The 13953-nt window shown below is 41.2% G+C and overlaps 1 protein-coding gene across 8 annotated transcripts in view; it reads right to left on the reverse strand.

Moving 5' to 3' along the window:
- Positions 1–13953, reverse strand: part of LRRC49 (leucine rich repeat containing 49) — a 149595-nt gene that overhangs the window by 127071 nt on the left and 8571 nt on the right. For all 8 annotated transcript variants that reach the window (XM_086322757.1, XM_086322760.1, XM_086322758.1 and 5 more), the window contains 2 exons: positions 12571–12774; positions 3096–3162 (listed from right to left, as the gene is read on the reverse strand). In XM_086322757.1, coding sequence (XP_086178883.1) covers positions 3096–3162; positions 12571–12774 — 271 coding nt within the window. The remainder of the gene's footprint in view (positions 1–3095; positions 3163–12570; positions 12775–13953) is intronic.

The following is a 13953-nucleotide window of genomic DNA, read 5'->3' on the forward strand; positions in this document are numbered from 1 at the left end:
CTGATCAGAGGGGGTCTTAAGGTAGATAGGAAAGCTTCTCAATACATCAAGGAAAGCTGGATCCTGCAGCTTTTGTATGTGTATGAGTGACCCAGATTGCTCTATGTGGATAAAGATGACCTTCCTATTAAACAACACTGAAAAGAAAGATGTCTGCTTTCAGGCGAGCAATCACAGAAAGGGCAAGCTCTCCCTGAAGGAAAAGATGTCACTGAAAGAACAGATTCTTCTTGAAGCATGTTTGTGTCCACGTTAAAGCAACCATTCAACAGGAGAACATTTTCTGGTAGACAAAAAAAGAAATCTAGGTTATAAATTAAGAATCAGTCTCCCATATTCCTCTGTATTCTCTACTACTCACATACAATCAGTTGCTAAATCTTAATGTTTTTACTTAAATATTTATTCAATCTGCCCCTTTGTTACATCCCTATTGTTATTGCTGTAAGTTGTCATCACTTCTCACAAGGATTATTGAATAAGTCTCCCAACTGTTCTCTACCTCCGGTCTCACCTCCCCTCTCTTTCCATTCCCCATCTGTCTCTTGCTCCGGTCTCACGTCCCCTCTCTTTCCATTCCCCATCTGTCTCTTGCTCCGGTCTCACGTCCCCTCTCTTTCCATTCCCCACTCTGTCCCTTGAGCACTATCACTATTCCTCCCAATGTTTGCACACCAAAAAACCAATTACATTTCATTTTACAATGTACACCATGTAGCATTATTATTCCCAATGGAAGTAAATTCAAACTATAATAAATATTCACTTAATAGTCTTTTAGTTTTTAAACTATCTGATGCTATTTTTTTAGAGTTGCACATTGTTCAACTTGAGTTAAAACATCCCCTGACTTTTTAGTCACCAAGACTATCTTTGCTTTGAAATACCCCAAATTTTTGCTTATTGGATTTAAATATTTGAAACAAGACTAAGATTTTCACTTAAAATTTCTTTCTTGTATTCACAGAATCTTGAGAAATAATTTGTGTGGTATAAATATTTAATCTTAATACACAGACTATCACAAACATATGCTGGAATTATAGAACACATAATATAGGTCATTTAACAAGGAATAGAGCATTTTTAATCAATATAACGTTGGTAAGTAATCCCTATACAAGATATATAGATCAAGTGATATGTTATTCATTTGCCAGTTGCTCTTATAGATCTTGGGTAATGCCCATGAATTCTTAAAAGTATATTATAATATGAAGAACACATAAATAAATGCTTATACATTTTAAAATAAACTTAGGAAAAATATTGCTACCATAAAATGTTTCACTTATACTTATGAACAATATTTAAAATAGGGGGATAAATAAAGACAAAATAGCAATTTCTTAGTACTGCATATAAAGCCCTCCACAATCTGGCCTTATATCTACCTCTCTTGCCTCATCTCTCACCATCCCCCAACATGTGCTGAATTCTCTAGCAGTAAAAAAATACTTACCATGTTATTTTTAGCCTCAGTGCTTTTGTATGTGATATTCTCTTACTGACGAACACTTTAATTCTTCTTCCCCTTCTACCAACATCTATTAATAACAGGCTAACTTTCTCTCTACTAGAAAGACACTAACCAGCCTGCAGGGCTGGACAGTTCCTAGGCCATCAAAAACCCTCCCTCTGTGTGCACATATAGGCAGACATGCAGATGGAGCTGGGATCCCAGCCGCTAGCTGACCCCAGCTGCTAGCTGATGCGGCCTATCCGGATCTATCATGGTTTTATTAATAAAATTCGGTTTTCAACAAAACGCTTGGGACTAACAGCTATTAGAGCCCCCAGAGAGATTACACTGAGGTTTATGTCTGACTGACTGCAAGTGGTCTCAACAGGCAAGGACTCCCACATCATCCCACAATGTACATCTGCCACCTCAGGAAAGGCTTTACCTTCTGCATGCACATGTAGCTCATGTAGTTATTTAGAAATAAGTATTCTTATTGAAAAGACTAAAATTTAAATGTAAGAGCAAGGGGTTAAAAAAACAGCCAAGATGCTCTGAGAGAGAAGATAAGGAGGGGAACATAACAAACCAGACACAAATTAAGACAGACAAATATGTGGGTAGATAAATTGATCAAACATGATAATGATCCCAGGTTATACAGTAATCAGGGAAATATAAACCCAGACCGTGAGGGGCCACCCCTTTACACCAATTCAATTGGCAAAAATTAAGAAGTATGACAATTCCAAATGTTGAAAAAGATATGAAGCAACAGGATCTATTATGTGTTACTGGTGAGAGTATAAACTGGTACAATCACTTTGGAGAACAATTTGGCATTATCTTTTAAAGTTAGACATTTAAATAACCTATGACCTATCAGTTCCACTCCTAGGAATATACCCTAGAGTAATATAATGTATGGGAGAAACATATATAAGAATGTTCTTAGACATGTTATCCGAGTAGGAAACAAAACAAAAAGACAAGCAAACAAAAAGGAATCAACCCAAGTGTCTATCGATAATAAAATGGAGAAAAATGTTTTTGTATAATCAAACCATGGAACATATAACAATAAACATAAACTACAACTACATAATCAAAATAGATAAATCTCAGTAACATAATACTGTATCAAAAAAGCAAACATTAGATGACAATATACAGTGTGACACCTTTTTAAAGTTAAAAAACAATACTGCTAAACAATATATTATTTAGACACATGTATATGTGATGAAACCAACTAAAAACACCCACAAAGGGATGATAAATGTGAAATCCACAATAGTGGTAACTTGGAATAAAGAAGGAACACTTAGGTAGAAGAAAATCAATAGTAATATTCTAGTTCTTGATTTGGGGTTGGCTATTAACTTAATAAAAGACTAAAGAAGAAACAAAATAGGCATAACTACAAGAATTCTAAATGTTTTATGTCTTATCTGTCATTTGCTGTTGAGAAATCTATGTAAATAGACTTAATACCTTAATACCACAGCTAATTTCAGTGAATCAGTAAAGTAACTCTGGAAAAATTCAACACAAGTATAATTATTAAAAGTCCTATGCCAAATTTCCTAGAGCTTTTTCAAAAAAGTAAGTTACAAAAGGGCTTTAATAATACCTGATTTCCATGAAGGTCCAAGACATCTAAGCTCTTTAGATTCTCCAGATTTGAAATTTTCTTAATTCTGAAAATTAGAATGGAAATACAGATGTATCACATCTATTGCAAATCAAAACAGTCTAAGGCATAACTTATTTTAATGTATTCTATTTCTCCAGATAGATATATAGACACAGAAATACATATATACATAGAGAGAGAGATTGTATATAATTACATATATTAAAAAACATATCTCCATTGATTTAATTGTAATGTTAAAGATGCAGTCCCACTGGGGGAAATGTTCCAAAGACAGCTTAAAAGTGCTATCTTTAGGAAAGAACAATTCTACTTCTACGAACTTTAGCACAAGGCACTTATTCAAGGCAATTTCCTTCACCTTAGAATACAACTTAAAGCCCTCAGCTCAGTCCTCAAGGCCCTAAACTGCCTGGCTGACTCTTCCTTTAGCTTATCTCCTTCCACGGCTTATCTCCTTCTCAGGCTTACCCACTCACTCTGCTCCAGCCACAGGGGCTTTCTTGCTATCTCTAACTTGACAAACTCATTTCTGCCTTGGGGTGTTCACCCTTGCTGTTCCTTCTTCCTTAATGTTCTTCCACCAGAACTTCACACGGTTCACTCCTTCCCGTTATTCAAGTCTTGGCTCAAACATCTTCTCAGAGCAGCCTTTCCAGATGACCCTATCGAAAAGAGCTCTCTCTTCCTTTCCACCACTCACATCATAGCCAAATCCAGAACTGTATTACCAAAAGCAATCCCACCCAGTTTAAGTTATAAAAATACTTATCATACACCTATTATGTTCTGTTGCAGTGTGACTCTTCTTCCTCTCACCCTTATCTCCCCACACCACCCCCTGCCCACACTACTCCACTAGGACCAAAGCCCCCTCTCAGTCTCCTCTCTCACACCCCTCTCCTCGCTGACACGGATTATTTACTGTCTGAGCCACCAGGGAAGCCAAAATAATAAAATATATTTAAGTAAAAAACAGATCACATAAAAACAAATTTTTAAAACTTACATGTGAGTATAGAATGGTGTATTCAGTATTGATAACCAATGCTTGGAAACAAGGCAAAGGGGTGAATGACTGTCCTTTCGGTGTTGTATCAGAGCACTGTCAACAGACCTACCTAAGGATCATCTATTTACAACTGACTAGCGCCCAAACCGGAGAAGGCAACGGCACTCCACTCCAGTACTCTTGCCTGGAAAATCCCATGGACGGAGGAGCCTGGTAGACTGCAGTCCAAGGGATCGCTAAGAGTCGGACCTGACTGAGCGACTTCACTTTCACTTTTCACTTTCATGCATTGGAGATGGCAATGGCAACCCACTCCAGTGTTCTTGCCTGGAGAATCCCAGGGACGGGGGAGCCTGGTGGGCTGCTGTCTATGGGGTCGCACAGAGTCAGACACAACTGAAGTGACTTAGCAGCAGCAGCAGCAGAGCCCAAACTCTGTAAGTTATATACTAAGTTGTAAAAAACTAGTAAGATACCAATGTAACCTGAAAGCTTTTACTTAAAAAGAAATTCTCCCATCACATGGAAGTGAACTAGAAAAAGACAAGGCCCACTCATCACTCAGCAACTACAGACCTCTATGGACATAGCACAGCTTGTCTCTGCAGGCCACATTATGTGCTGATGTCAGAATAAGGACCCCACTACAGGATCTATATGAGGCTTCTATACCTGGCTTCTCAGGTGTCAAAGACAAATCCTTAAGTGAGATACTTCAAGAAATCAAAAGGAAAGGAATATGGAATTCCAGGGTCTAGTAGAAAATTCTGTTATCTGTAGAACTGGGAGATCACGAGAAAACCCAGCAAAGTTCTGGTCATGAGCCTGTGAACATCAGGGTACCAGAAGATCTCCGAAAGGTAAACAGAGGATATAGAGAGTAGAAGAGTTAGACGGGAAGGACTTCAACAGCAAAGTGGCATAGAGGGGTTGGGAGTTCTTTGGTAGCAATGTAAACTTCACACATGGAAGCTGAGCAGGATCTTTTTATCTTTGGAGCAGAAATCTTTTTTGGATCTGCTTGAATTTAAAGGCATATGGTTGCACTGGATTGTCATATGTGGTTCCATTGCCTTGGACTCAAAGACTGCAGTGCTTTGAGATGTGCGAGGGAGTAAATGTCATTGATTTAACCAGCAGGGGGCAACTAGTCACCAAGAACGAACACAAGGAGACAGGGCGGTGGATGTGTGTCTCTTCTTCAGCAATCCTCAGCCGGGTTGGCCTAATATCCACTAAAGTACTGGCTCAGTATAGATCTGCATCTTCTAGGCTCACAGGCTCCTTGCTGTGACTAAGACAGCTGTGACTAAGTCAGCTGACTGGAGAACAGGAGGAATAGGTCAGAATTGCTTGTACTGATACTTCAAAAATATGCAATTTGGGAGAATGTGGAAAGTAGTCTTCTGACACATTTTTTTTTTTACTCCAGAACACTAAAAGTTTTAGAACTATTTAATAGCTATTTTCTTTATGTGAAAAATAAAGTGTGAGCAAAAGTAAACAAAAAACAGATGGAGGAATAGAAAGAGAAAGACAGACTTGTATCTTCAAAGAACAAAATATTAAAAAAATATATATATATTTCCAAGAAGCCAGATAAACTGAAAAAAAGAGACAGGAATGTGGAGAAAAGAAAACCTTCATGCACTGCTGATGGGAATATAAATTGGCGCAGCCACTAAGAAAATGTTATGGAAATTCCTCCAAAAATTTGAAATGGGGGACTTCCCCGTTGGTTCAGTGGTTAAGAATCTGCCTGCCAGTGCAGGGGACACAGTTTGACCCTAGTGCAGGAAGACACCACACGCCACGGGACAACCAAGCCTGAGCGCCACAACCACTGGCCCCACACTGTAAAGCCCATGTGCTGCAACCACTCAAGCCCACATGCCAAGAGGCTGGCTCCACACCCAGAGAAGCCACCACCGTGAGAAGCGCTTGAACCACAACAAACAGTAGCCCCCACTCACGGCAACCAGAGAAAGTCTGTGCACAGTAATGAAGACACAGCTCAGCCACAGAGAAAGAAAGAATTCTAAAAAAATTTAACATGGAACTACTATATGACCCAAAAAGTCCATTTCTGGGTATATATCTGAAGAGAAAAGCACCACTTAAAAGATACGTGCACCCCTATGTTCATGGTAGCGTTATGTACAATAGCCACAATATGGAAGCAACCCAAGTGCCCATCAGTAGGTGGATCGATAAAGATGTAGTGTATACACACACGGAATATTACTCAGCCATAAAAAAATGGAAACCCTGCCTTGTGAAACAACATGGATAGACCTGGAAGGTATAATGCTAACTGAAATACATCAGACAGAGAAAGGCAAAACACCATATGATTTCACTAATATGTAGAAACCAAAAAACACAAGAAAACAGAAATGGTTGTAGAGAACAAACAGGTGGTTGCCAGAGCGGGTACTGAGAAAGAAATAGGTGAGGGAGATTAAGAGACACAAATTACCATTTGCAAAATAAATGAGTCATGGGTATGAAATGTATTGTGTGACGAATATAGTCAATAATTATGTAGTATCTTTGGTGAGAGATGGTAACTAGACTTACTGTGGTGATCACTTTGAAATGTAAACAAATATCAAGTCACTACGTTGTGTAACAGGAACTAACAGAGATTTGGAGGCTGATTATATTCATAAACAAACAAAATCAGGGAAAGAAAGCAGATTCGTGGTTACCAGGGGCAAGGAAAGTTATGACCAACCTAGACAGCATACTGAAAAGCAGAGACATTACTTTGCCAACAAAGGTCCGTCTAGTCAAGGCTATGGTTTTTCCAGTGGTCATGTATGGATGTGAGAGTTGGACTGTGAAAAAGGCTGAGCACCAAAGAATTGATGCTTTTGAACTGTGGTGTTGGAGAAGACTCTTGAGAGTCCCTTGGACTGCAAGGAGATCCAACCAGTCCATTCTGAAGGAGATCAGCCCTGGGATTTCTTTAGAAGGAATGATGCTAAAGCTGAAACTCCAGTACTTTGGCCACCTCATGCGAAGAGTTGACTCATTGGAAAAGACTCTGATGCTGGGAGGGATTGGGGGCAGGAGGAGAAGGGGATGACAGAGGATGAGATGGCTGGATGGCATCACCGACTCGATGGACCTGAGTCCAAGTGAACTCTGGGAGTTGGTGATGGACAGGGAGGCCTGGCGTGCTGCAATTCATGGGGTCACAAAGAGTCAGACACGACTGAGCGACTGAACTGAACTGAGGCAGGGAATAGGTGAGAGGAGGGGGAACTGGATGAAGGCAGTCAAAAGACACAAATTTTCAGTTATGAGATAAATAAGTATACTAGGGATATAATGTACAATCAGTTCAGTTCAGTCGCTCAGTCATGTCCGACTCTGCAACCCCATAAACCGCAGCACACCAGGCCTCCGTGTCCATCACCAACTCCCGGAGTTCACCCAAACCCATGTCCATTGAGGCGGTAATGCCATCCAATCTCATCTTCTGTCGTCCCCTTCTCCTCCTGCCCTCAATCTTTCCCAGCATCAGGGTCTCTTCCAATGAGTCAGCTCTTTGAATGAGGTGGCCCAAGTATTGGAGTTTCACCTTCAACATCAGTCCTTCCAATGAACAACCAGGACCGATCTCCTTTAGGATGGACTGGTTGGATCTCCTTGCAGTCCAAGGGACTCCCAAGAGTCTTCTCCAACACCACAGTTCAAAAGCATCAATTCTTCGGTGAGCAGCTTTCTTTAGAGTCCAACTCTCATATCCATACATGACTACTGGAAAAACCATAGCCTTGACTAGATGGACCTTTGTTGACAAAGTAATGTCTCTGCTTTTTAATATGCTGTCTAGGGTGGTCATAACTTTCCTTCCAAGGAGTAAGCGTCTTTTAATTTCATGGCTGCAGTCACCATCTGCAGTGATTTTGGAACCCCCCAAAAAATAAAGTCAGCCACTGTTTCTACTGTTTTCCCATCTATCTGCCATGAAGTGATGGGACCAGATGCCATGATCTTAGTTTTCTGAATGTTGAACTTCAAGCCAACTTTTTCACTCTCCTCTTTCACTTTCATCAAGAGGCTTTTTAGTTCTTCTTCATTTTCTGACATAAGGGTGGTGTCATTTGCATATCTGAGGTTATTGATATTTCTCCTGGCAATCTTGATTCCAGCTTGTGCTTCTTCCAGTCCAGCATTTTTCATGATGTACTCTGCATAGAAGTTAAATAAACAGGGTGACAATATACAGGCTTGACCTTTTCCTATTTGGAACCAGTCTGTTGTTCCATGTCCAGTTCTAACTGTTGCTTCCTGACCTGCATACAAATTTCTCAAGAGGTAGGTCAGGTGGTCTGGTATTCCCATCTCTTGAAGAATTTTCCACAGTTTATTGTGATCCACACAGTCAAAGGCTTTGGCATAGTCAATAAAGCAGAATTAAATGTTTTTCTGGAACTTTCTTGCTTTTTTCATGATCCAGCAGATGCTGGCAATTTGGTCTCTGGTTCCTCTGCCTTTTCTAAAACCAGCTTGAATATCAGGAAGTTCACGGTTCACATATTGCTGAAGCCTGGCTTGGAGAATTCTGAGCATTACTTTACTAGCGTGTGAGATGAGTGCAATTGTGTGGTAGTTTGAGCATTCTTTGGCATTGCCTTTCTTTGAGATTGGAATGAAAACTGACCTTTTCCAGTCCTGTGGCCACTGCTGAATCTTCCAAATTTCCTGGCATATTGAGTGCAGCACTTGCACAGCATCATCTTTCAAGATTTGAAATAGCTCAACTGGAATTCCATCACTTCCACTAGCTTTGTTCATAGTGATGCTTTCTAAGGCCCACTTGACTTCACATTCCAGAATGTCTGGCTCTAGGTCAGTGATCACACCATCGTGATTATCTGGGTTGTGAAGCTCCTTTTTGTGCAGTTCTTCTGTGTATTCTTGCCACCTCTTCTTAGTATCTTCTGCTTCTGTTAGATCCATACCATTTCCGTCCTTTATCGAGCCCATCTTTGCATGAAATGTTCCCTTGGTATCTCTAATTTTCTTGAAGAGATCTCTAGTCTTTCCCATTCTGGTGCTTTCCTCTGTTTCTTTGCACTGATTGCTGAGGAAGGCTTTTTATTTCTCCTTGCTATTCTTTGGAACTCTGCATTCAGATGCTTATATCTTTCCTTTTCTCCTTTGCTTTTCACTTCTTTTCACAGCTGTTTGTAAGGCCTCCTCAGACAGCCATTTTGCTTTTTTGCATTTCTTTTCCATGGGGATGATCTTCATCTCTGTCTCCTGTACAATGTCACGAACCTCAGACCATAGTTCATCAGGCACTCTATCAGATCTAGGCCCTTAAATCTATTTCTCAGTTCCACTGTATAATCATAAGGGATTTGATTTAGGTCATACCTGAATGGCCTAGTGGTTTTCCCTACTTTCTTCAATTTAAGTCTGAATTTGGCAATAAGGAGCTCATGATCTGAGCCACAGTCAGCTTCCAGTCTTGTTTTTGCTGACTGTATAGAGCTTCTCCACCTTTGGCTGCAAAGAATATAATCAGTCTGATTTTGGTGTTTACCATCTGGTGATGTCCATGTGTAGAGTCTTCTCTTACGTTGTTGGAAGGGGGTGTTTGCTATGACCAGTGCATTCTCTTGGCAAAATTCTATTAGCCTTTGCCCTGCTTCATTCTGTATTCCAAGGCCAAATTTGCCTGTTACTCCAGGTGTTTCTTGGAGAAGGAAATGGCAACCCACTCCTGTGTTCTTGCCTGGAGAATCCCATGGACGGAGAAGTCTGGTGGGCTGCAGTCCATGGGGTCGCACAGAGTCGGACATGACTGAAGCAACTTAGCAGCAGCAGCAGCCAGGTGTTTCTTGATTTCCTACTTCCTACTTCCCCAACCCTGCAGCAGACCACTGCCAACCCATGCCTCTGTCGGAGACTGCTGGACACTGACAGGCAAGTCTGGGTCAGTTTCTTGTGGAGTCACTGCTCCTTTCTCCTCGGTCCTGGTGCATACAAGGTTCTGTTTGTGCCCTCCAAGAGTCTGTTTCCCCAGTCCTGTGTAAGTTCTGGTGGCTCTACAGTGGGGTTAAAGGCAACCTCCTCCAAGAGGGCTTATGCCATACCCAGGTCTGCTGCACCCAGAGGCCCTGCCTCTGTGTCAGGCCACTGCTATCTGTATCTTCGCAGGAGACACTCAAACACAGTTCTGGCTCAGTCTCTGTAGGGTCTCTAGGTCCCGGTACACACAAGGTTTGTTTGAGCCCTCTGAGAATCTCTGGAGGGTAAGGGGTTTGATTCCAAATGCAATTTCACCCCTCCTACCATCTTGCTTATGGCAGACACCACCCTTATAGCAGAAAGCAAAGAAGAACTAAAGAGCCTCTTGATGAAAGTGAAAGAGGAGAGTGAAAAAGTTGGCTTAAAAGTCACATTCAGAAAACTAAGATATCTGGTCCCACCACTTCATGGCAAACAGATGGGGAAACAGTGGCAGACTTTATTTTCTTGGGCTTCAAAATCACTGCAGATGGTGACTGAACCCATGAAATTAAAAGACACTTGCTCCTTGGAAGAAAAATTATGACCAACCTAGACAGCATATTAAAAAGCAGAGACACTACTTTGCCAACAAAGGTCCATCTAGTCAAAGCTATGGTTTTTCCAGTAGTCATGTATGGATGTGAAATTTGGACTATAAAGAAAGCTGAGCACTGAAGATTTGATGCTTTTGAACTGTGGTGCTGGAAAAGACTCTTGAGAGTCCCTTGGACTGCAAGGAGATCCAACCAGTCCATCCTAAAGGAAATTAGTCCTATATTTTCATTGGAAGGACTGATGATGAAACTGAAATTCTAGTACTTTGGCCACCTGATGCAAAGAACTGATTCATATGAAAAGATCCTGATGCTGGGAAAGATTGAAGGCAGGAGGAGAAGGGGATGACAGAGGATGAGATGGTTGGATGCCATCACTGACTCAATGGACATGAGTTTGAGTAAACTCCGGGAGTTGGTAATGGGGATGCCTGGCGTGCTGCAGTCCGTGGGGTCACAAAGAGTCGGACCAACTGAGGGACTGAACTGAACTGTCTTGCTGGGGCTTCTCCTTTGCCCTTGGTCATGGGGTATCTTTTTTTGACAGGATCAGTATCAAAGTCTGCACGTGTTCAAATCCCTTATGTGAAATGGCAGAGCATATGTAGACTTTAAATCACCTCTAGACTACTCATAATATGTACCACAATGTAAATGATACATAAATAGTCTCCAGGAAGACAGTAAACTCAAGATTTACTTTTTTGGAACTTTCTGGAATATTTTTTTCAAGTGTTTTTCGATCCTCAGTTGAAGCTGTGGATGAAAAACTGGATACAGATAGCCAACTATAATTTGACAGTCACAAAGTATCAAATGCCCACCCTTAGTTAAGCACTGAGAAGAATCACAAGTGAAACACATAAGCTTAATGTGAATACACATATTTAAAATATAGCCTGCTGCTGCTACTGCTGCTAAGTCGCTTCAGTCGTGTCTGACTCTGTGCGACCCCAGAGACGGCAGCCCACCAGGCTCCCCTGTCCCTGGGATTCTCCAGGCAAGAACACTGGAGTGGGTTGCCATTTCTTTCTCCAATGCGTGAAAGTGAAGTCGCTCAGTCGTGTCTGATTCTTAGCGACCCCATGGACTGCAGCCTACCAGGCTCCTCCGTCCATGGGATTTTCCAGCCAAGAGTACTGGAGTGGGGTGCCATTAATAGAACATAAAGGCCAAAGTCTGTTATTTACTCCCACATATGATATGGCTCTGGAAAGCAATGGAAATAATATGCACTTAATAAATGCTATGGGCTTCCCAGGTGGCGCTAGTGGTAAAGAAGCCGCCTGCCAATGCAGGAGACATAAGAGAATTGGGCATGATCCCTAGGTTGGGAAGATCCCCTGGAGGAGGGCATGGCAACCCACTCCAGTATACTTTCCTGGAGAATCCCTTGGACAGAGAAGCCTGGTGGGCTACAGTCCATGGGGTCACAAAGAGTTGGACACAACTTCGGCTTCCCTGGTGGCTCAGATGGTAAAGAGTCCACCTGCAAAGCGGGAGACCTGGGTTCGATCCCTGGGTTGAGAAGATGCCCTGGAGAAGGGAAAGGCTACCCACTTCAGTATTCTGGCCTGGAGAATTCCATGGACGGTATAGTTCATGGGGTGGCAAAGAGTCAGACATGGCTGAGTGACTTTTACTTTCAATAAATGTTATTTGGTTTGAATAACTGTCAATATGAAACTCATAAAACAAATTATAAATGAATCTTAATCCAAACAGTCTTTCAAAAACATTAGTCTGTTAGGTTCTTAAGTTTTATTCAATGTTGAGTTGCTATCTAGAGACCACAGGAGGACTCAACGTTAGTCCTAAGTATAACAAACAGTGACTGATCTATAATGATTACCTGTTTTTCCCCAACAGAAGGACACGGAGGGATCTCAGAGTAGAAAGTCCACTAATTTCTTCAATTTGATTATCATATAGATCCAAGAATATTAGCCTCTGCAGATTGGAGATATTCTGGATCTGAGTTATAGAATTGTGCTGAAAGTTCAGGAGACGAAGGTGCTCTTCCCCGTCAATAATAGGACACACGGTCAGCTTCTGCCTAGAAAACATGTTTAAAGTTAGTAAGGTTATGATTCAGCAGTCTGCCTCTTCTCAAGAATATTAATAGTAGTATCTTTATGTGCCCATGCCATGAGAAGAAGAAAAACAGAACCACTTCTTGTCTTCATGAACCAAGCATTCTAGATCTAATTGTAAATCACTCATATAAAAACTGATATACTTTGGCAAGGGTAGTTATTAAAATTAAGTCTAGCTCTCATAATATTAAAAAAAAACTCCAGTATTAATTATTTCATAAAAAGTTAACCATCAGAAAACACTCAGTGTAATTGCCTTCTGTGGGAAAGGTTGAGATGATTCAAGGAACCATGTCACATAACCAGAGAAATGCGCTTGCCATTAACCCACTGATATAAACACTGCTCAGGCATTGCTAAGCTAGAAAGTTTGCTTAACGCCCTGCTGTTACATATGTACTGCTGAGCTATAGGTATGCACAGCAGAGAAGGTTTCTCTGCTGGTTATAACGCTAAGGTAAGGTTGAAATCCTTCATCCACCATTCTACTGAAGATACTTTGCTAGATTTAAAGATGGGGATTAAGTCCTAAACACACTTATTCATTCAAGATTTGTTAAGGGTTTATTTTGTCCGGGGCTTTGTTTTAGGTGCTGAGGATACAGAATTGAACAAAACTCCCCATGTCTGTGGAGTTTACATTCTACTCGGAGGAGACAAACAATGAAAGACAATAAATATGCTAAGTTAAATATTTAATGTGTGAGAGGGAGATAAGTGCTGAGAAGAAAAGCAGAGAAAGGTGTTGGAACTGTCAGGGTTGAAGTCGTTGCTGCTTTGGAGAGTCCAGGCAGGGAAGGCTGTCCCTATATGGTGACCCTGGAGGAAAGGTCTGATGGAGGTAAGAAAGTGAGCCTACTGACACATGGTGAAGTAGCATTCCAGGCAGAGGGAACAGCAAACGCAAAACTCCTGAGGTTTAAGCGCTCTTGGTGTATTCAAGGAGCAGGTATGCAGTAGCAGGGTGAGTGAAGGCCAGACCAGGAGCAGGTGAGGTCAATAAGGTAAAGGGGAACTCAACTTAATAGTGTTGAGAAGCCCATTGGAGGAATGTATTTTGAAGTTTTTTTCCCTATCCTAAAACCCATTTTTATCAATGTCATATTTTAGAACCTCTATAGTACTCTTTTGGAGTATAG

Source organism: Bos grunniens, chromosome 10, assembly GCF_055505025.1.
Source record: "Bos grunniens cultivar Pamir isolate PY7600 chromosome 10, Bosgru_T2T1.0, whole genome shotgun sequence".
Classification (NCBI taxonomy): Eukaryota; Metazoa; Chordata; class Mammalia; order Artiodactyla; family Bovidae; genus Bos; species Bos grunniens.